Below are 23,491 nucleotides of genomic sequence, written 5' to 3'. Positions count from 1 at the left end.
ATTCGCCCCCTGCTGGACGTTAGAGAGAATGCAGGCTTCCACAGAGAGTTATGGTTTTTATATACAACAGCAGATCCTAAACTTCAGATGAATGCAGCAGTTTTAGAAATATGAAAATCTTTTCTATCCCAGCCGAAGCTTTAGTGACAGCTGTGTTTCTTTATTATTATTTTTGATCTCATCATTTTAGTTTTTCCTGCTATTTGAAAAAAGAGAGTTCCGGGTTGAGAAAAGGTCAAAGGGAGAATAACGTTTGTTATTTTAAGTGATTTGATTTGTTTTTTAAAAAGGGAATATTAAAATGTAAACTCAATTAAAACATAATTTTTTTTTAATTATTCATTGTATTTTCTAACTTCCTGTGGCCCGCTTGCAGTACCTTTACCATCCACCAGGTGGCCCTGGCCCAAAGTTCTCACCTTAAATCTCTCTGTGGTCATGTAGTGCTCCCTCATGTCCTTCTTGTCGCACTGTGGAAAAGAAGTTCCAGATCAAAGGTGTTTGTGAGAGTTTATGAGATAAAATCAAAGTTTTATTTATCGTTTCATTTCTGCTGACCACGATGTCTCCTCCGCGGACGAACTGCAACCTGGGCTGGAAGACGAGGATATCAATGATGTAGATGAAGTCAAAGGTGTAGTCGGCCAGCAGCCACAGGTGGATGTTTTCGGGGGTTTGGTAAGGAAACGCCCAGCGGACGGGGATCAGCCATACGTTCCAGTTCCACGCCGCCACCACGAAGAACAGCCAGATGACGTAGATCAGGTCTATGGGGCAGAAATCCACAGTCAAACGTCTCTCTGACCTCCGTACATGACGGAAAAAGAAGAACCCATAAAAAAACCCTGGTAGCAGAGAGCTGACTATCATTTAACTTCATGTTCTTACTGCAGCGCCACCTGTTTGTGGTGACCTGAACTTCAGATAACCAAGAACCTGATCTTTGTGTAGCGCATCGTAAATTCGTCCCCCCCGGTGACAGTCTGACCCGGGGGGATGACCTCACCTGACGCGTCATGTTTCATCTCAAACCAGCTCAGAAACTTTTTGGCCACCAGCGTGGCCTTTGCTCACCAGATTTCACTTCCTCTGACTTCGTCCACGTCCCACAAATAAAAATCAAGTTCAATCAAATTTCGATCCAACCTTAAAACTTTATGGTCAGTGCGTCAAGTGTGACATCATCAGATCCCTGTGACCCCTGATACAGGCACTTACGGTGTTCTGGCCTCTCTGCACCTTCTGAGGTGTCTCCTCCACAGGATACATGAGAGACTGCACAGCTTGTGTTTTACACTTTGCTCCAGAAGGTGCCCTGATGCTGCTGCAGCATCGCCCTCTCACTCGTCTGGGACCCTCTGAGCTCCTCACTGATCTATCTCTGAAAAGATATTAAAGACCGAGCTGCACCTGCTGGGCCAGAGTTTGAAGATCCAGAGGTGCACGACAAGGTGAAAGGACACCAAAGCAAGGTGCGCACTGCCATTCAACGGGGAAACAATCTACTTCTTTGTCTCTTGGCTCCTCCCTTTAGGGGCCACCACACCAGCTCTGTCACACCAACCCCCTGCAGTCCTCCTTCACTACATCCATGAACCTCCACTGAGGTCTTCCTGGCAGCTCCGTCTTCATCCTCCACCCTCCCTCCTCTGCACATGTCCAAACCATCTGAGCCTCTCTGAGCTGTCCCCCTGATGGACGCTCGCTCCCAATAAACATCTGAACATCTTCAGCTCGGCTTCCCGTGTTTGTGTCTGTGCCAACGAATCACAGCAGGTCTCACTGCCATCCTGTAAACCTCCCCTTCCCTTCTGTCACAAATTACCCCTGAAACTCATCTCCACCCAACTCCAGAAGCTGAAGCAGTGGGTGAATATGGCTGTCCTGAAAAGTGCGGTGATGGAGAACTCGATTTCTCACCGGTGAACGGGTCGATGCTCGAGGGGAAGCGGAACTCCAGGATGGCTCGGAGCCAGCCAGGCATCTGGGGAAGTTTGGGCAGATTGGGAATTTTGACCTCATATCCCAGAAGCTCAAATTTAAACTCCTTTTCCTCCTCCTTTTCCTCTTCTCCTCCTCCTGCTGCTGTGTCTTTCTTCTCCTCTCCCGGGGGAGGCGGGGGAGGAGGGGGAGGCGGAGCTTTGCTTGGAGCTGTAGGGATCAGACAGGAAGCGCGAGAACATCATTTTGATGGTTTTACACTGATGCAGCTGAAAATCATTCAGTATTTGATGCAAACTGTTTAATCTCATCATTTATTCAAATCCTTCATGCACGAATATTGTTAAACTCATACAATCACTGAGCAAACCACTGCAGCGGCGTTTTGATGCAGGATTTGGTTCTATCTTATCAAAGCTTCTGACTCGACCTGACTCGTGAAACCGGTTTCTACGTACAGGCTGCGGGACTTTCTTCCTCCGATTCGTCCGGGTCGATCAGCCGTTCTTTCTGCCGCTCCGTCCGACCTTTGAACAGTCTGACGAGCTCGTTGAGGCGGTCCTGGACCACCACGCTGCCGACGCTGGTCGCCGACAGCGGACGTGTCCTGCAGGAGGAAGAACGGGAAGGTAAACATGGTGGACAGACAGATGGAAGCAGGGAGCTCATTGTGAGTCTGTGGGGTTTCTCTCACTCGTCGTCTGCAGACAGGTGGTCTCCCTGAGTGGACCAGACTTTCAAACCGACCCTCAGCAGCTCGGGATCGTCCTCGTCTGCAGACACATCACCTGCAACACTACAGACATCAACACGGACACGTGGAGAGGAAACAATAAGATGTTCCAGCCTGCATTTAGTCCAGATTCAGAATGGCAGAACACATTAAAGCTGTCAGAGACTGATGCTCTTACTGAGGTTAAAGGAAGTCCCTCCATCCAGAACACAGCACGATAACAAATGCCTCTAAAACGTTAGTGAGCTCAACAAATCAACAACAGCACCAATCACAATACTGAAGAGAGCTCAGTCAAATCAAGAAAGCTCAAACCCAGAAACTGTGAATCATTTTCAACATTTCCAGGAGACGCTTGGTGTTTCAAGGCCCACAGAGAACCCGAAGCTCTTGTGAGTTCAAACACAGACTTCAGACTTGCTTTTATCTTCATCAGACACGGACCAGACGGGAGTCCTGGACAGAAATTTGTCTGCTCTTTCAACAGAGAGCCAATCGGGATTAAAATTTGCAATATTAGTGGGCGTGGCCTCTGTGACAGAGGGGGATGGTGAACCCTGAACTGGACCTCTGCACCGTGTTTGTGCTGTTGGAGCCTTTTGCAAAATAATTTTACTCCTTAGACTTCCCCTACACACAATATGTTTACTTTTTGTGTCATAGAGGGTTAAAACGGCAAAAAATTTTGCCAGTGGGATTAAATGGGTTAATGACATCATGTGACCAATAATATGGCTGCTTTGAGGTCACAGTACTATTGTACTATAGTGAGAGAAGTTCACCAAAAGCGCAGGTGTCCATATGATGCTCACATACCGTCTGTGGAGACAGACAATCTTAAAGATGTGTTTATCGTGGTACAACAGAACATCGCATTGGCCCCTGAATCAACTGATGGTTGTCTAACTTGTGTAGTAGAAGCAGAAAAAAAGCTCTTTAAACTGTTGTTAACTGGTCTCAGTGATCAATGACAATAAAGTCAAGACTCTCCACTGACTCATTCAGATAGTAGCCTTAGAATAACTGCCCCAATAACCACCCAAGACGTTACTCACACGGCTGCTTAGCGGCGAGACCAGCTTCTAATTTCGACCAGATTAACAAGTCAGCTTCATTAATGGTTTCAAACACAGTTTCAGATTCACAAAGCTTTTATTCGAGCTCTGTACTCCCCTACATTTACACTGTCAGACTCTCTGAAGCTAATCTTCAGTTGTGGCCACACATCTGAAAGCATATTGATTTGCTCTCCTGATATTTAGACTGAACCACTGTGAAAAGTGATTCTAATTTAATTCTTTGGGTTAAAAACTGCTTTAAAGATTTTGGCTTCGTGTAGCTCTGTTTTATTTTTATTCCACCGAGACGTCATCTGAACATACGACTTACCTCAAAGACCATCGGAGGCCGATACTGCGCAGGAAGATTTGGGATGAAGACCCTTCAAGCAGAGCAACCGTGCATTGCTCTGCTTGTCAATACTGACAAAGTTGTGTATATTGTAGTGTGTATTGACCAGCAGTGTTTGTCACTACTGGTCATTTACAAATATTCTTTGCTCCCATTGGTGCCTGCTTTCATTAAAGTTGCGAGAATATTGACTTGGGACCCGCCCACTGCGTGTTTATTCCGTCTCTTGTTGCTACACGTCGAGGAATTTCATTGATATCTGAAGATTTCTGGTTATCTTTGAGATCAGCAGATACAAAAATACCACCTACTGGCCAATCGGATCTCTGGAAAAGCACGTCTCTATTCCTGTAAAATTCCTTGGATGTTTGTGTGCTGAAGGTTAACTGGGTTAACTTATGGAGCTGAAGACCACCTTCAGGTGACCTCTGACCCTGACAGTGATAACATGGGTATGTCAAACGTCCTTTGGTGTGCAGGCCTCTGAACATGGAGATATGAATCAGTTCAAACAGTTTCAGAAAGGATGGAGCTAAAGAAAGATTTAAGGAAACCATTTACATTGATTTTAACTCAGAGTTGTGTTTTTAATCATATTTGGAGCTGTTAGATGTTTCGCTCAGCAACTTTTAGCAGGACAAGAACAACCATGAAAGGATGCAAAGTTGGACATGAAGACAGGATAACACAGACATTAAACATGGATTCTTTCATACATTTACATGTCTTAGCGTGCTAACAGCGCCCCCTGAAGGCCGTGAGCAGCAGCATACACGTTGTGTGTTACCTGAGCTCTGGGGCTGTGAGATTGTTCGGTTCTGGTTCTGGGGTGGTGATAATCTGGGGGATGTTCAGACCTTTCCCTTCCATCACATCCATCGCCTCCACCTTCAGCTCTGAAGCTTCAGCCAAACGTTTACTGCAGTTTTCTGAGGACCAGAAAATAAATGCAGTTGGACCTCAGGCAACGTCTTCCTACACGAATCAACTCGCCCTCAACTGAACCGCATTTCAGGTCGACGTGTTAAACTGCTGTTTCCAAAGCACCAGCGCAACTTTAAACTTCTGCTTTCATTTATTTGTAGATGATAAAATGCTGATTGTTGCCTCTGGACACATCCAGAGGAAAAAAAAAAAAAGAACTGATGAGGTTTTATGGTAAGAAAAATGTGTATTTAAATAAATATATAAATTTTTATACGTTTACGGGCCAAGTGTGTTCTCCAGTTTACAGATGTGTGGTGTTTACAAGAGTTATTCAGCATTAAATATGTAAAACTGTCTGGAAATAACCCCAAATCCACAGAAGCCCCCCTGCATTTAATGTTACCAGCTCGATAAATGGCCTCTCTTATTCTAACAGGTCACAGAAAATATGATGCAGGTAAAGTCACAGAGTTTCTCTTCAGTCTTAAATGAGAATCACAGGACTGAAGTCCAGTTTTGATTTCCTGTGTCCACATAAATGGAGCAAAAACTGATTCATGCTTGCTTAAATATTTCGGCCTCAACAGGAAATCTGCATCACGCTGCTTCATGAAAATCCATCACCAGGGGCAACAACGTGGCAGATAAAGAACTCTTCAGTAACAAATCCCATCACACAGACTATCGCGAGGTAAACATGGAGATTCTGTTGCCCAGTTTTGTTGGTGATTCAGCTCTAAACGACTCATTAAAAACAGCAAAGGGACAAGCACACAGCCTACAGCAGCTCAGACATCCACCTCCTCCTGATTACCTGTGGCGCGCTTAGTTGGCAGCTGATGGTGAAGCACATCAGAGCTGCAGAGCATGATAGGAGTGAGGATGAGGGGGAAATAGGACGTTCGGAGGCACTGGAAGTGTGTTTGTTTGGTTTGGCACTTCAAAGGTTTCGATCTACACAGATTATCTAGTCTATAATCTATAAGGTGTCTCTAGGAGTCTGCTGGAGGGGGGTGGGGGTTACGGCTGCTAAGGATCCTGGGACTTGGAGTTAAGGCCCCTGAAGCGGCTGTAGATGCTCATACAGCACTGCTGCGCCTGCTTGGTGAGCTGCAACAGCTCCTGGGTCAGCTGGGCGAGCTCTGGCGGTGGTGCCGGCACGGACAGCGTGGGAGGGGTGAGGTTATGGTTACGCATCAGCTTTGTGCAGCTCTCCAGGCACTCGGCAGCATGAGGGAATCGAAGCAGAAAGCTCTTTATCGGAGAGCAAATGTCAGGAACTAGACAGAGAAACAGCAGTGAGAAGGGTTAGCGTTAGGGTCCTAAAACCGGACCAGTGAAGGTAACGAAGGGCAAAGAAATCCATGAAGAGAGCAGTCGGAACAAGAGAAACAAGAAGACCGAACAGATAAAACCTGATTTTTCAGTCTCACCTCCACATCCACCTTCTTCTGCTTCTGCTGTGCTGGTCTGAGAATTAAGAAGAAAACAATTATTAAAAACAAGATATAACTGTCAATCCGCCCTGCAGTCACAGGAACATGACATGGTTGAAATTTCCTTAGAAAACCAGTGAGTGATTCTCAAGTAGAGATGCTCTTTTCCAACTGTTTCCAAGGAACCACAGGAATTGGATTTCTCACCGACGTCCACACGAACTAATGACCTTTAACACCAACAGACTGATCTCCATGACAGCTTAGCCAGCTCGGTCCTCTGATGGAGACCACTCAATACACTGAAAGCTCAGGACAAAGTCAAGCAGCTGGAACTCCTTTCTGACATTTTAGGTGAAATATCTGGGATAATCAGAAGAAATTAATCAGAGATTAACTCTTCGAAGTACGTATAATTCAGGTTGTAGAGTGCTGGTTTAGGAAGTGAGAACATACCAAAAAAATTAAGACCAATAAATAACAGTGCCAGTGGTATCTGGCACCAGGTCAGCAGATCTTTCAAGTCCAGAACTTTTTCTAATGTGTCCTCCAATAATAAGTTCTTCAAGTTCCTAGATTGTCTCTTTGACTTTCACCAGGTTCTTCCTTTTGCTCTCTGGGAAAGAAGCCACAAAGATTCAGAGCCACTTTGACTCGGTCTTTTGTACATTCCTCCTTACATTCCTCAGGTTCTCAGCTACACCTCCCTCTGTACTCTTCCACCTTCAAGCTCATGGAGGGACACCGATTCATTCCCAACCAGTCGAGAGACAATCTCTCCAGCTTGTGTTGGTTCTACCTCACATGGGGTCTCCTCCTGGTTCGACATGCAGCAGGCATGCAGGAGACATCCTGGGCAAATGATGAACCACTGCAGGTGGCTCCTTTTCAGTGTGTAGGAGTCATGGCTCTACTCTAAATGAGTTCCTCCCCTTCCGTCCAGAGTCCCTTCAGGAGAAGCTCTTTTCCACAGGATGTGTCCTCGATCTCATTCTTTGGGTCACTACCTCATGACTAGGGATGTGTACCGGTATCCGGTGCCATGATGGCACCGGTTCTGACATAAACGGTAGTAACCAGACTGAAAAGCAGTGCACATTTCAGTGCTTTATTTCGGTCCTTTTTTTTTTTTACTGAGATGTCACACACTTTGGATTCTAGCCAATCATTTTACCTTTGCGAGCGTAGTAGGCAGGCCCAGGTACGTCCGTTCTTTTAGAGCAGAGCTACAGATTAAAAATGCCCAAGGCGAAGCGGTCAAAGTCTGGCTGTACTTCACAGCAAAAGATGCAAACTCAGCAGCAACAAGTGCTTTAAGCTGATACTGTGATACTGTGCAAAGGAGGTAACACCTCGAATCTGATGAAACACCTGGCAACGCATAGCATTTTTTTAAAAGCCGAGAAATGCGCCGTATTTGATAGCTTGCTGCGAGACCTCACACCGAGCACATCTACTGCGGGTGTGGTGCCTGTTATCGGACCCGGAGTTAGCAATATCCCCCAAGAACCCAAAGAGGAGAGTCCTGGCCCCTAGCCCTGCCAGTGTAGCAGAAATGATGAGGATGATGATGCAGCAGCAGCCGTTCTTCTCTGCATGAGTAGCTTAATGTTGTTCGTGTGTAATTTACGTTGAGTAGGCTAACCACGTTATTACATTAATGCATGTAAGGTGAACTAGCAAACACAGACGTAGTTACATGCGGCTGTCTTCTTGTTTGATGGCAGATACTCCCTTCACCCTGGCCAAAAAGGCTAAAATGACCAAAGAAAAAGTGGAAAACAGTTAAACATGAGAGGTTTAGGACAAAGTTTGTGTTTTTTCCATTGTTTAAGCACTGCTTCCAGCCAAGAGTGATACCATATATGCCCCATAGCTGCAGAAAAGGCTAACATTGTTATCTTTTTACAAAAAGACAGCTAAACGAGGTTTTTGGACAAAGTGTGTGTTCTCCATTCTTTAAGCACCAGTTCGAGCACCAGTTCGAGCACCGTTTAAGCACCAGCACCGTTTCAAAAGTACCGGTTTGGTACTGGTATCGGATAAAACCTAAATGATACCCATCCCTACTCATGACCAAAGGTGAGGGTAGGAAACTAGATCAAACAGCCCTTCTGTCAATCTACCGCTCACCTGTCAACATACTCGAACTCTTCTGCTTGGATCAAACTACCATCTACTGAAGCAGAATCCAGGAGACCATCACCTGATCCGTGGTAGTGGGTGGAGTTTCTGGAGGCAGTGGCTCAGGTTGTTGGGAGACTGGTTCTGCATCTGTTGAAGGAGTGGCTTCCTCTGGTGCTTCAGATTCAGTGGGTGGAGTTGGGGGCTTGTGGGTTTTGTCTGGAGCAGGCTCCACCTTTTCCACTTGAGTTGTTGCTTTGATTTCATCTTCAGCTGGGCAGACGTCTACCATGCACCTGGTGAAGAGGAGCAGCCGTCATTAACATCATAGAAGAGCGAACCAGACCTGCACAAAAGCTGCAGAGCTGATCCTTCCACTGACATCATCTGCACTGACAAGCAACAATTCACAGCAACGTTCATGTCAGAGTTTACAGTGTGAGGTGAATATCTCAGTGAGTTTCCTATGAGAAGCACGTGGGCACAGGAAAACTTACAATTGCAATGTAAGTGGCTTCTGTTTGAGGTATAATCTACTGTGGAAGGATCTGATAGGGAAATACTGACATTTGTACTCTTGGGTCCTGTTTTTCTAAATTATGAGACAAAATGTTTGCAACTGGTCAAACATTCAGGCATAAGGTTGTACCCTGAACCCCATGGGGCAAATATCTGAGGTGAGATCTTTTCTCATTTTTGCCGTTCACTGGATAACGTTGTTATTATGGGTAAGTGTGTACAGAGGACACGAATCGCATTTAAACACATCAAATTCTTTCTAGAAATGGTGAGCCAGTTTAGTTTGGTTTATTTTGTTAATTGTTGGCGGTTATATTAGAAATAACAGGATGCTGTCAGCATTATTTGGGAACATCAATATAATCGATTACAATACCTGCCCTGTTCAAGCAACACTGCTAAAGAAGACAACACTGGGCTGTGTCTGGGCCTGTTAGTATTTTTTTGTTCTAAGTAATCAAGGTAATCGATTATACAAAGCAAAATGTGCCCTCTTGGCTGTATCTTGGACTGAATCTTCAACTATAGTTAACCATAATGAAGCCACCAGAAGCAGGTGAAACACAGTAGCTGGCTGACAAAAACAGAACTGCTTTATTCTGTGTGGTTATACCGCCTATAAAAAAATCCAACCTACCTTTTGAGATCTGCCCTGATTCACAGAAGAAAAGTAGGCAAGACGCAGCAGAAAATAAAAGGTAAATGTAATCACTGGAAAAACTGAAAGAAGCAACTTCTACAGAAGTAGTGCATAGTAAACGTCTGGGCATAAAAACTATTTGAACCAAAGTCCTGCCCTGATTTCTGGATAACCATAAACTCTGAAAGCCCCTCTATACATACAACAAAGGAAACATCTAACGACAGAAAGTTAGTTGTTGGAGACCAAAGAGAGCTTTACCAGGAGACTCCACGTGAACCCATCAAGCCAGTTTGCTGAAGTCAGGCCTTTGTCAGCGTAACGAAACAAGTACAACATGCAGTGAAATGTGTTGCGTCCGAGCTGCAGACGTAGCCACACCATTCCAGGGCATTCGTGGCGATCGTGGCTCAAGAGTTGGGAGTTCGCCTTGTAATCGGAAGGTTGCCGGTTCGAGCCCCGGCTCGGACAGTCTCGGTCGTTGTGTCCTTGGGCGAGACACTTCACCCGTTGCCTACTGGTGGTGGTCAGAGGGCCCGGTGGCGCCAGTGTCCGGCAGCCTCGCCTCTGTCAGTGCGCCCCAGGGTGGCTGTGGTTACAATGTAGCTGCCATCACCAGTGTGTGAATGGGTGGATGACTGGATGTGTAAAGCGCTTTGGGGTCCTTAGGGACTAGAAAAGCGCTATACAAATACAGGCCATTTACCATTCCTTTGGACCTAGCCAGGACCCTTACTGGATACTCGGAAGGAATCAAACTTACCACTACACTATCCAGCTGCCAAAAGCTTGCCCATTGTCTGCTTACCAAACCCCAGGATTAAACCAGGGACCTTTAGATCTACGGTGTAACGCTCTCCCAACTGAGCTACTTCAGCTGGCTGTGTCTGACATTCACCGTTAACAACAGGAATCAGCTTCTTAGGTTAAATCTGTGGTGTGAGGTTGTGTTGTTCAAAGTCTGGCCTGCTGTGCTTTTTGGGGCCGAGCTGTTATGACAGCTGGCTACGCTGGTGCAGATTAGGTTTGAACTTTTTATAAATATGCATTTATGTACAGGTGTCACTGATGTGACACATTTAAAATGTTTTCACAGAAGCACTGTATGGCCAAAACACATGTAGGAAATTAAACAATGTGTAGGGTGGACGTCATCAGTGACCCATCATAGGAAGGGCTGGATTTTGTTTTAACTACATGGCAAATTTTAAAAAAGTCTCTAACATTCATCTTGGGTATACAGTTTAATTCAATTCAATTTTATTTCTGTAGCACCAAATCACAACACCAGTTACCTCAAGGCGCTGAAAGTTTAGTTTAACAACCGAATGACAACTTGAAGATTTGAAATGACCATTTCTCGTTAGGTCTTATTCATTGGCGCTAGAAAGGAGCCAAATAAAACCGGGTAGTGTTTTATTTGGCCAACCAATTCCTGCAAATACATTGGACTCTTTAGTACCCAGGCAACATTAGTGCTATGGAAAAGTAAACGAGCTGTGAACCAAGTTTGTGGAAAAAGCTATGGGAGAACTGACTGCGCGGCCCTCTGGTTTTATCCTTCAGGATGTTCTCCAAGTGACAAAACTGATTTCAGCTTCTAGTGCAGCGAGTCAAGTTCGAACAAACACCTTCTGTTAAAAAGAAGAGATGCCAGCCAGGAACAGGGCAGGACTTCAGTTTGCTCTAAAAAGATGTAAAAGGTTTAAAGCTTCATAAATCTGATAATGCCAGCAGGCACGTCAGCCTCTTAGTGCACACTTGTGTGTGCAAACTATTTGAGTATCTTTTAGTTTCTTACTCTACAAGCAGACCAAATTCTATGACCAAACTTACTGCTCAGATTTAGCCTCTTCCTCAACAGTGGTCTTGATTTTATCTTCCTCTGTCACTTTATTTTCCTCAGGACTCTGATTCTCTGTGCTGTCTTCACTGTCCTCCTGCAGGTTTTGTAACCTGAACAGTGTGCAGCAAATGTTAAATAAGATGGAGAGTCCCAGTCAGACACCTGAGCTCATCTTTTAACCATTCTGAAGCTAAAGGCGGTAGCGACAGAGCTAAGCAGAGAGCAGCGAAGGTGAAGATGAAGCCTGCTGTTAAACTAAAGAGGCTAGGCCAGCAGAAACTGTCCACAAACTACACTACTGTTATCCATGGACACATGGATATGCACACAGCAAACCTTTGGAGGCCTTATGTTGAAAATGTTGATAAAATATTTCATAACTCTACAAGAACAGAAACAAGTCGCACAGAGCGACAGCAGCGATCTCAAATCAATTTTCTATCAATTTAAAGAAAAACAGGCTGAATCCAACAATAACGCTTCCTATTCCAACAGCCTGTTCTTTGAATGGGACCTGAATGTATAGTATTTTTACGATTTCGTGCTCTTCTAATTATTTTAGATGTTCTCATAATTATAACATATAGAAGTTGGAATTCTTCAAGGTTTTATTTTTTTTTGACATTTAATAACTAGTCGACTGGTTTGCGGAACCTGACTGATGTGGAAGGTCAGTGTTCAGGGAAGGATCTTACAGATGGCGTGACATAAAAACAGCTGTTATGAATGACACTCATGGTGTATAAACCGACATCAGGGGTCTGTATGACCTGTATGTCCTGTACAGTGACATTGCTGCCATACTCCTTGGCTTTGTGTTGTTACATGACTTACTGTTGGCTAAGGTCAGTACAGTATAATGTTACATGTAGTACTAGTTAGTGTTAGCAGTTGTTTTTAACTTAGATGTAGCCAACTAGCCAATAAGCATTTACATTCCAGCGATTTTCTCAAGTAGTAACTTGAGGACACTACGGTTAGCTAGCTAGCTAATTTAGCTATGTAAGCTATCTACAGAAATATGTTAGCTGTGTTATTAGCTAAATATAACACTATTAGCTAAATATGTTAGCTAATGTTAGCTGATAAAGTAACTTAGAAAAACCTAATTTATCTGCACAAACAGCCCTGGGAGTGAGGTGTGTGAGGTAGCTTACAAATCTTTAAGACTAACAAGTAAACTAGTGTTTGCTTATATTAGCCAAGATTGACAGCTTTCAATCAAAGAGCCCCCATCAATAAAATGCTCTGCTGACGATAATCCTCATTTCCCCACACTTCAATTTGGCTAGACAGCAGTCATTAGATAAAAAAGATTTTTTCCTAGTTATTGTTATCTAATGTTGCTAGCTAATGTGGCATCCTTTGATTTGAGTGCAATCAAAGATGAGAGAAACCAGCCTGTTGTTAAAGGCAGCAAAGAGAGCTGGGAAATTTCTCTTTTCATGAAAACGTACATGTTGCTGATAGAAGTTCAGCAGTAGCATGTAAGTTATTTAACACACTGTTCAACCCAACACTTGGAATATAAAGTGCTATGTGGATTGTGTTTGAGATAAGAACATTGTCTCACCTGTCCCATCACTTTCAGGTGATATAAAAGCTGCAGCAGCCTAAGCTAGGAGCACAAAAGCAGCATGTAAGACCCACAGCATTGTTATTTGGGCTTCACCAAAGGAAACTTACTCTGGATCATCCTCATTTTCTTCTTCCAGGATGGGCAGCCTGTTCAAAGCAAACAGGAGCAATTCGAGGTTTCAGGTCACGTTGGACTGTTTTCTGTTTACCATACTACTGCTCAGATGTTTGAGATACAACAAGGATCTTTTTTGATAAATCCCAATAAGCTCATAGGTTAGAGCACTTTGCCATGGCGCTGCTCATGTGTGATGTTTTGAATTGATGTTACTTACTGTTCATTGGACTCTGGTAGTGTTTCTATTACAATCTTAGCTGAATGCTCCACCTCGAGCTGGCGGACTGCCTCCTCCGCTGCCTTTCTGGCCATCTCCTCGGCCACACGAGCTGCCTCCAGACGCTCCTGCTGCAGCCTGTAACAAGATCAATCAATAGTCATGGATAGAAGAATTTATGTGACTTAAATAACAAAGACATCTTGCTAAAATTGCTCCCCAAGAACGCCCAAGAGACATCATCATCATCATCCTTATTGCACATATGAGACAAAAGACTGAGGCTAACCTTTCCTCCATGTGAGCTAGGACTGCCTCTCCAGCCTCCTTTTTGATGCTGTCAATCAGTGGACTCAACTCATCCACCTGTGATTCTGCATCTCCAGTCTGCAACCAGCCATGATTTTAGTTACTTAGCAACAGTTCACTCGAGCAGTCATCAGTCACCTAATGAACTCTGGTAGCACCATGATAACATTTACACAAGGCCTTTGTTAGTATTACCTTATCCTTCCCCATAGTGCTGAGACTGGAGTCTGATTCTGAAAACATTGTCAGACATAAACCGGTCCATGGCGCAAAAAAGGTTGGGGACTGCTGTCATATATCACACTATTTACCACAGTGTTTACAGTTCTCCTGCCATTTCACTTTTGCCATGGTACTGGAATACTGGTATCCTGGGTCTGCAAAACATACTATGGTACAACCAGTACTACAGTGGTATTTGAAGTGCTGCAGTACCTAAAGTGCTTACTAAATAACTTATTCTGGTAGTACCAGTTTCCCACTGAAAGTGTTAATTCAAAAATGACCGTGGTAACATTTAGATGGCCACAGTACCAGCACTGGTATTAACACTTATCCTTCCAAATGCCACTGGGGTTATTGGACCCTTGTTCTTAAGGACAAAAGTTTATACACCATCTACAATCTTTACTACAGTGGTAATAGAAGTGCTGCCATTACTTTGGTGCTACCATAGTAGAGTGCCCTGTAGTTACTGTGAAACCATAATACCAAACATGGTACCATATAAATAGACACAGTGCCTACACTGGTACTACCATGTTGATTGTCCCATGGCATTGGGATACTGATATCCTGAAGGACATGTACTGGTAACTGAAGTGCTGTCATGCCTTTCTGGGACTACGACTGCAGAGCTGCTACCATACCATTCTTCCACATGGGTTAGTACCATGTTAGTACCATGTTACCTGTGGCAGAACTACAATTTGATTTAAAATACTTATGTTCATAGTGAGCATATTACACTGGTGTGGCTCAGAGCTGTGTGTTACAATCATGCGGTCAGGTCAGGCTCACCTCCTTTTTGGATGGCTTCACATCCTCTTTCTTCTCCAGCTGTGGCTCTTCCTTCACCTCCGGCTTTGTTTCCTTGACTTCTTCCTGTTCAATGTCCTCCAGCACCAGGTCTGTGTTCTTCTGTATGATACTGACTGAATGGCACATGGCAGGAAGAACAGGGCTGAAGACTTTCTCTATATTTATGTGTTTAGAAGTCTCCAAGAAGGTGCAGTAAAAGCTGGAGTATTCATTTAAAAGGTTGTAATAAGAAACATACATCAATCTAGTAATCCTAACAGATGGCTAGTATGAAACTTTTGCTTTAAAAAGGTTAAAGTAAAGAAATGGACTGTGTTTGGGGTAATTCAGGTAATTCATACTGAGTAACTGCATTTTCATTCGTTTTAGATGTGCGGGTTTAATTATTAGAACGTCTAGATTTTCAAACGGCTCCTTTTGGTCCATATTGTGAAGTATTTAAGCACCTGCTACTTAACTGGCATGTCTGAAATAAATATTTTAATTGAAGAATTTAGAAATAAATGTGCTTTGAGTCCTAAAAAAGCTTAAGTTGCTAGAAATGATTAGATTTTTGAACAGTTGATAACTGATTGATTGGTTGGTTGATTGATAGGTCTATTGCCCTTTTCAGGTTTATAACAACAACACAACAGACACCTTTTTTCCAAATAATGTCTTTATTATAATAAATATTAAGCAAAAGGCTTCCTTTGTAGTCGTCTGCAATGATTTAGCAAAAACCTTCAAAGGGGACCAGTTGTGCTTTACCTCAGTTTCTGGCTGGTATCATTTTAATATGAATAAACATATTTATGTTTATTTGTATTCAAAGTTTCAAAGACTACGCAGAAGTCACTTGCTACAGGAACAGCACCCTCATGACGTACAGGCAGTACATCTCAAAAACACAAGGTGCTGCCCCTCTGTAGGCTTCCATAAGTCAGGCAATCAGAAGGCATTGGGCTTTTAGAGATGGGTACATGGAAGAGACGGGAGCTAAAGCAGCTAGTTTCAGACAGGAAAATACATAAAGGGGCAATATACGATAAATAAGAATTATTTTCACCTGAGAATCTTGCCAAGTTACTCTGGTTAAGTTCCAGGATTAAAAGATTAAAGAGCTGGAAATGAGAACAACTGGTCCCCTTTACCAAGCAAGCAGTTGACGTGGACTACCAGCAATCCAGAGTTCCCAGTATGAAGGGGCACCAAAGGCTTGGACTTTAAACAGAGCATAGCAATAAAGACTTCCTAATCATAACTGGTGTTCATTAAAGGGGACATATTCTGCTTTTTGTTTGTTTTCCTTCAAATATCTCCTGTTCAGATGGTGGAAGTTCATATTAAACATGGGCAAAGAGTGAGATTAACCCTAATATGGTCATCTCAGACACAGATGCCCCGCCCACCTTATAAAGGGCAGCTTATCATAAGAAAGGGGGAGGAGCTAACATAATGTTTTAGACAAAGAAAGAACTTTGTGAATGAACAACGACCCGGTGTGAGACAAAGGATTATTTTGGACTTTGAATCATGCAAAGCTACTCTGTTAGAGTCAAACAATCAAAACAGGGAGCAGAAGCAGAATGAGTCCCCTTGAATAAAATCATACAATTGTGCCCCTTTTCTAAGTTTAAGTTCCGCACGATGGCTGTGCAAAACAAAAGCAGTGCAGCTTTGTGAGCGCTACAGGACTGAATCTTGCCGTAGCTGTGCGCAAACAGCTCTGAGTGTCCGTCAGTCAGTTAAAGTGTCTGCTGCTGTCAGTGTCAGTGTGAGCGACTCTGTCCCGCTCTTCCTTCTCCTTTTATTTTAAGGGGCTCTGTCCGCCTTTCCCCCCTGAAACAGAAGGAGAAGAGCAGCCCAGTTACAGTCTGCCTCATCACTGACACCAACCCCTGACCTACCACTAACCAATCAATCAATTCGCCAGTGCACGTGTCACAGAATAATATAAATGGGGTCTTCTAAAAAAATAGATGTAGTAAGAAAATTACTTTTTAATTGACTTAAATCTGTAGCTCGGTTTAGGGTGTTTGTCATCGAAAAGTTTGGTTGTAACAATGAAACGCGAGAAATTTCCCACCTCACTTCTATTAAATCAGTAAATGTTTTTATATAGAACTTTAGTATATTTAATGAAGGCATCCAAACAACCAAATGCATTTTACACCCACTCCAAGAGTCACAGTGTAAGGATGAACCAGGTTTTCAGTCAGCATGATTTCTATAACCAACTTTCAGCCAACTTCAGAAAGTCTATATTGGGATCTTCATGTGTCAGTGGTGGCTGCTCAAAACAAGCTACAGCATATAAAAAGTCTCCTTTTCACGTGCATTTATATCGGATCATCGAGCTGCGTTTCCTGTTGTATTGTTCCCTTTGGGATGGATGGATGTAAATTATCTGTATCTCAGTATTTTCTGTCCAAGCTGCTCATCGTACAATTGGCCACTAATAAACTCACAACTGAGTGTGATGCAACTCTGATGTTGGTTTGTTGTTGTACTTACTGGTCTGCACCTCGTCATTTCCTGCATCCTGTATGAAGGAAACAGATGACACCTTCAGGTCACCTGACCTAACTGGAATTTTATGGCATGTTTGCGAGAGCTGAGCGTCGTGTAACAGCAACTCACCGACTTCTGCACGGGCTGAGGCAACATGCGACCGATCCCATTGACGATCCAGCCCATCATGCTGGAAGAACAACAAGAAGAGTTGACTACAGTCAACATCCGCATAGAATCATGGAGGTATGGTTTGTTTGGTTTTCAGGACCAAACCTGACGCTGAACTGCTTTTCTTCTGTCTGGACTAACGCTAGCTTCCCTGCTAACAAGGACAAAATACTTTTCTATCTCAACATAAACATGTTTCCACTTACTTTGGTGGCTCCTCGGCTTCCTTGGTGGACCTGTGAGGACAAAAGTAGGAGAGACCTGAGCTTCCAGCTTTGAAAAATCAAGCAAAGCTGCCTTAAACCTGCATTCTTCCTAATAACCAGCAGGGGGCGACTCCTCTGGCATGATTTTGTAGAAGGCTGTGAGAAAATGTACTTCCTGCTCACCTGATCTCTGAGCTAAGTAACACCTTCCGGTGAGTTTATGGTCTCAATCACTAGTTTTAAATCTTACCGAATGAAACATGATGCTCATTTTGTAAATTATGGTCCAATTTAGAGTAAAATAGATCATTCCGCAGGGCCTGATTCCCTTTTAAAGACTTTAAAACAGGACACAACACCGTGACAAAGGTTTGACTCACTTCTCGGTCTCTGGGGCTGGTTTGGGGACAGGTGGAGGAGCTGGAGGCGGAGCTTCAGCTGTTTAAAAGGGGAGGAGCAAATCATATTAGCACAATTTTACAAAACGGCACCACTGAATCCTAAAGTTTTACATGTCCAAGAAAAGGCATCTGGCAGAAAGAGGCTAAGTAGAATTACAGATGTTGGACGCAGCTTACACTGCTGTTAGCAACTGCATTTATAGTTAAAAAAAAAATCAGAAAGCTGTCATCAGTTCGTAAAGATTTTCTTGCTGAATAATATCTAAACATGTATTTCCATAAAATGCTGATTCTATTGGTTTTTGTGAAGGTTATCTACAACTATGCTGACCTCTGTGTTTTCAACCAGGACCAAATATCACAAAAGTACAGCCAGTCGAAGGTGATTAAATGTCCAAATGTTTGTTTTAGAAAGAATAAGTGCTCTCTTTTCTCCAGCTGTCAGCAGAACATGATGTTTCAGGTGAGCTCAACCAAGCAAAGCAGTTCAAATCAAACATTTACCACCACAACATGAAAGAAAATCTCTGAGCTAAATAGGTCTATAATGATGATTTGTGGCTGAATGAGAAGTAAAGATACCTTTAGCTGGAGCTGGAGCTTCAGCCTCCATTTTTGAACGAACATGGATCTCTGGCTGAGGAACCACCTTCTCGATGCCCTGTTTGATCCAGTCTATCATGCTGTGAGTAAGAACACAGGCAGATTGAAATATCACATGAACAGTTAGCTCCTGTGAGGTGGCTGAGTTCTGTTTCTTTGTGTTAACCTTCTGTTTATGTCTTGTTTGTCTCATTTTCTCCTCTGTCTATCTCAAGTTTTACTTCTTGTTTTGCTTAATTATCTTCACCTGAGTCTCATTTACCCATCCATCTCTCACCTCTAACATCTGATGCAGCGGTCCACAACCTTTTATGCCAGACAATATTTTCACGGACCGGCCTTTAAGGTGTCAAAGATAAATACAACAAAATAAAACCAGAACCAGTACCACGAAAAAGAAGATTTATTCATAACACAAGGAAAAGACCTGGGGAAACAGAGTTAACAATAAAGACATTTAAAAAATAAAATTAAAAAACGATAAAAATCTTGAAAACCATGAATTTCACACCTGAGCCTCAGCCCTAGTGGCCCGGTACCAAATGGCCCGGGGGTTGGGGACCGCTGATCTAATGTATAAATAGTTCTGTCCGCCCCTGCATCTTAATAAAACACAGACGCTTATTTAAAGGAAAGATAATGTTGTAAAACAGGACGCTGACCTCGGTGGCTTGTTTTCAGTTTTGTCATCTCGGTCCGGTTTCACCTCCACCACAGTAACCGGAGGCTCTGCAGCTGAAAGACAAGGAAACTGATGATTGACTGAGCAGCAGCTAAAATCCAGTCCGTGTCTGCAAACATATTCAGGTCTGTTCTCACCTGGAGCAGGTGCAGCCTGACGCACCTGAGGAGAAACAAGCATGTAACCAAGGCAGGAATATTTTTGGTAAAAGCTAAAAATATGATCATGGAGATGGAAACACTGCAGAATCTGTAATCAATGATTTCCCAATGTTTAAGATTACTTTTAGCTTTCCACACACTGTTGGGGTTTCAGATTGTGTTCAGGATTTCTTTAAATGATTGTGGTGGATGTTGGACTTTAGCAGAACTTTTAAAAAAAGAACTATTAATGATCTAAACACTCCAGAGTCAGATGTGTGTTTTTGTTTAAAATAAAATTGAAATCAGAGATGTAAATTAGCTTTAATAACTTTAGCTGACAGTCGATGGCTGGGTTTGGTCAGATACTTAAAACAAACACTATTTACAACAACAGTGAGACCTTCAAAATATGCTGACTGCTTAGGTGCAATTAAGGACTGGCCAGGAGTAACTTGGCCGAGACATGAACAGCTTTCAGATGAAGCTGCTGGAGTCCATCAGTCAGTGCTGGCGTACCTCTGCCGGCTGCTCAGCTGTGGGCGGCTCTTTGCTCTTCAACTCAGGCTGAGGAACAACCTTCTCCAGACCCTGAGATATCCAGGCAATCATCCCTTTGCTAAGGAAGAAACATGCATTAATAACTGTGAGAGGGATTTTACGGGACACTAGGAGGCGCTGCGGAAGATCCAGCGAAGCTTAATGAAGGATTAAACAGCAGCTCGCTATCTGGCATCTGATCTATTGGTGCTTTTCGTAAAGAATCTCGATCTCTGGCATCCTGCCTTTGATAAGCTGCTCACTATTTGGCATTCCGCTCATTGATAGGCTTTTCAAGCTGCTCACTATTTGGCAATATGCCTGCTGATCGGCTTATGAATCAGATTAGTATTTAGTTTTTATTATGGTGGTTACTCACTCGTCTTCGGGTTTACTGTCAGGGCAGAAAATGCAAAGTCCATTACTGAGTCTAACAGTTCTGACGTTTCCGGCTTCTACACAAATATCACGAGACTGAACACAGAGCTGTTTCACCCACAGCTGTTTACCTGGCTGGTTCAACTTCCTCCTGTGAGTAGGCAGCATGAGTGAAAAGAGAAGGAAACACTATGAGAACAATAAAAGAGCTGGACCTGAAAGAACTGCTGGATCCAGCTGCAGCAGATGTTCAAATCGATCAGACCAAGACTCGTAAAAACATCAGCGTTTTCTGAATCACAAACTAACTTCTCAAACTGGCCCTACGAGCGCTTTCAGAGAGACATCAAGCAGGTGTGGGGTTCAGATGAAGCTTTCAGGAAGGACTACAGGTATAATCCTGGGAAACTGTTAAGGTGAGATTGTTAGCCAATTATAAAGATAGTGAGCATTCAGGGTCAGGGCAGGTCTGGACACTAGAAGAGTCGATCATGCTTGGAGAATATAAGTCAGCAGAAGAAATGGGCAAAGAGATCAGTTTCTGACTGTAAGTGGTCTCTTTGTGTCTCTGCTTCTGTTTATTTTTGTCTTTTTGTGACTCCTATTATTATAAGAAGGAACAGTTTATGTTCTGGAAGGTTCACAGCACACTTAAACCACTAGTGAGATTTTAAAAAGTATCATTATTATGCAAGACTTCCGTTTGCTGATTTCTCCTCTGCTTTTAACAAGATGCAGCCTCATATTTGTGCGAGAGCGCGAGTCTGTCCAGGTCCTTGTTAACGGACAAATGTCCAGTGGGATTGTGTGAAGCTCTGGTTCACCTCAGGGCTTTGTTCTGGCACATCTTTTTATTATGTACACCGACATCTGCAGGACGTCTTATGAGAACAGAGCACTGTGATCCCGTTTTACCTGAATTTGTAAAGTGGTGTGATGATAACTATCTGGAGTTAAATGTGTCAATAACAAAGAAAATGATTATGTAGTTGATCATTTTTAGACATTTCTCCTTGTATTCTAGTTTTTATCTTACTTTTAATGTATTTATTTATTTATTGACCTCATTGTTGTCGATCTCTACCTTGACATGCAACAGTGTTTGTGACTAGTGGCTCTGTGTGTGTAAGCTGCGATCAATTTTCTGTTTTTTGAAAATCTAAATCTGAAAAACTGAAAAACTGACTAAGGGCTAAAATCAGGACTGCCACCTTGTAAACCAACAGAGATTTCATCTGATGTTTATGAAAACCTCACAGACTTATCTTTTTGAAAAATGAAGCTTGAGTCTGACTCTGCGTCAGACCCAGGGTCGTTTATCAGGACCTCACCTTGGCAGTGGAGTTTGCTCGGCTCATTTTCGGTGAGACTGCGGGTTGAGGCAAAGCGCCGCTGATCCACGTCAGCATGCCGCTCTGAGACCCAGCTGCTGGGCTGAGGATGTAAACGTTTAAATTCAGGCTTTTTATTCACTCTCCTGGAACAAAGCAAAGATTTTTTTTCCCTTCTAAAGTAACACTGAACCGAAATATAATCAGGGCTCAAAATCAAAAATGCTACTGAAATTATGCAGCTTGTTTAAAGGCTGAAAAACATAAAGAGATATTTAATCTTTAGTGTGTACAAGGAAAATGTCCCTGGTTACTTCCCTCACTGGAGTCAGAGGTAAGAAAAAAGGTACTAAAATCATTAAGAAGGGAAAAGTCTCTTAGCAAGCTAATGGTGCATTCTCCAGGGGAGTATTATCACAGATAAAATTAAACTATGAGACATTCACAGTGAAGAATCCATCATTAACATCATGTTTCCATCGTGTAGTACTGTATTTTTGGACCATAAGGCGCACCGGATTATAAGGAGCAAAACAAAACACTTTACTCAACTAGTTCTTCTTGCTTCCTCCACTTCTGTACCAATGATTCATTAATATTGAATTCTCTCACAGCTGCTCTATTCCCATGTTATTGCAGTATATTAATGACTAACTCGTATTGTGGATGGATTATCTCAGTTGTTCTCCTGACTGAAGTTTGGCATTTGTCCCTAATGATCGGGAACCCTCACGTTAACTTTTATTGAATGGAAAAAAGTTAGTGTTTATCCACCAGCTTCACGGTGTTTATGTTATGCTAACATAGCTGTGCCGCTAGCCACCACGTAGCACATCATTATATACCAGCTAGCCCAACTTCAGTAACCCTACAAACGTCACTACTGTTTAGTTTTCTGTCTTCATTTATGTTGGAAGTGGTAGCAGAGCTGTAGGTTTGAATTGTTTCAGAAATCTCTCAGTCAGAACATGCTATATCATGCTCAGGTGGAAGCTAGCGAGCTAACTTCCTGCTAACTTCTAACTCTGTTAAATTTAATAAATCCTGTTTTCATGGATGCCTGGATTTTAAACTTAATTGTTACACCTGGTAAAGCAGCAACGCTGATCATTTTATTACAGATGAAAGAATTTAGACAGTTTGTAACTCTCAGTGATGCTGCAGTGTTCGTTTGACTTTGGGACCTGAAGCGGACGGAGTTTTGGATCCAGATTACTCTGCGAGGCTCCTGACTATGGCAGCCGTAATGCTCCAACAATCCATCAAGCGGTGCGGCTTCATAGCTTACCAAAGTCGTACTAAAACATTTTTTTGAAAGATTTTTGAGCGCCGTGTAGCACATAAAATCAGTTCGAGGTCAGTAAGCACAACCAGAATTCTTATATAAGGCGCACCGGATTATAAGGGGCACTGTTGATTTTTGAGAAAATTAAAGGATTTTAAGTGCGCCTTATAGGCCGAAAAATACGGTAACTGTTAATAAAGTCTAACAGCTGAATCAAACAGGAATTTTAGAGCTATTAGTACTCATTAGTAAATCTGTATAATATTAGGTTTTAGGATTAATAAAACCTTTAAGTTAGGTTTTACTGAAAAATAATAATAAAAATAAAAACAATAAAAAAAACATTTTATAAAATGTCATAAATATCCAGCTATTTTTTCTATAGAAGTATTAAGAAAATTCAGAGGAAAATTAGTTTTTCA

The 23,491-nt window shown here is 42.8% G+C and overlaps 1 protein-coding gene across 1 annotated transcript in view; it reads right to left on the bottom strand.

Annotated features, from left to right (window-relative positions):
• Positions 1 to 21,867, bottom strand: part of cngb1a (cyclic nucleotide gated channel subunit beta 1a) — a 31,702-nt gene extending 9,835 nt beyond the window's left edge. The window contains exons 1-21 of the mRNA XM_085402713.1: positions 21,785 to 21,867; positions 20,055 to 20,154; positions 19,533 to 19,557; positions 19,376 to 19,448; positions 18,693 to 18,793; positions 18,090 to 18,147; positions 17,710 to 17,739; positions 17,462 to 17,522; positions 17,336 to 17,363; positions 14,819 to 14,952; positions 13,779 to 13,876; positions 13,490 to 13,627; positions 13,263 to 13,301; positions 8,654 to 8,867; positions 6,445 to 6,481; positions 4,872 to 5,013; positions 2,636 to 2,737; positions 2,400 to 2,548; positions 1,921 to 2,151; positions 559 to 767; positions 420 to 470 (exon numbers count right to left, since the gene is read on the bottom strand). Of these exons, the coding sequence (XP_085258839.1) occupies positions 420 to 470; positions 559 to 767; positions 1,921 to 2,151; positions 2,400 to 2,548; positions 2,636 to 2,737; positions 4,872 to 5,013; positions 6,445 to 6,481; positions 8,654 to 8,867; positions 13,263 to 13,301; positions 13,490 to 13,627; positions 13,779 to 13,876; positions 14,819 to 14,952; positions 17,336 to 17,363; positions 17,462 to 17,522; positions 17,710 to 17,739; positions 18,090 to 18,147; positions 18,693 to 18,793; positions 19,376 to 19,448; positions 19,533 to 19,557; positions 20,055 to 20,147 (2,013 nt within the window). The 5' untranslated portion in view covers positions 20,148 to 20,154; positions 21,785 to 21,867. The remainder of the gene's footprint in view (positions 1 to 419; positions 471 to 558; positions 768 to 1,920; positions 2,152 to 2,399; positions 2,549 to 2,635; positions 2,738 to 4,871; positions 5,014 to 6,444; positions 6,482 to 8,653; positions 8,868 to 13,262; positions 13,302 to 13,489; positions 13,628 to 13,778; positions 13,877 to 14,818; positions 14,953 to 17,335; positions 17,364 to 17,461; positions 17,523 to 17,709; positions 17,740 to 18,089; positions 18,148 to 18,692; positions 18,794 to 19,375; positions 19,449 to 19,532; positions 19,558 to 20,054; positions 20,155 to 21,784) is intronic.
• Between the last annotated feature and the right edge of the window lie 1,624 nt (positions 21,868 to 23,491).

This window comes from Rhamphochromis longiceps, linkage group LG1, assembly GCF_057381845.1.
Source record: "Rhamphochromis longiceps isolate RC_006_pf linkage group LG1, R_longiceps_female_GT1.1, whole genome shotgun sequence".
Taxonomy (NCBI): domain Eukaryota; kingdom Metazoa; phylum Chordata; class Actinopteri; order Cichliformes; family Cichlidae; genus Rhamphochromis; species Rhamphochromis longiceps.
The sequence above is the reverse complement of the archived record's forward strand: the minus strand, read 5'-3'. Positions and strand labels throughout refer to the sequence as shown.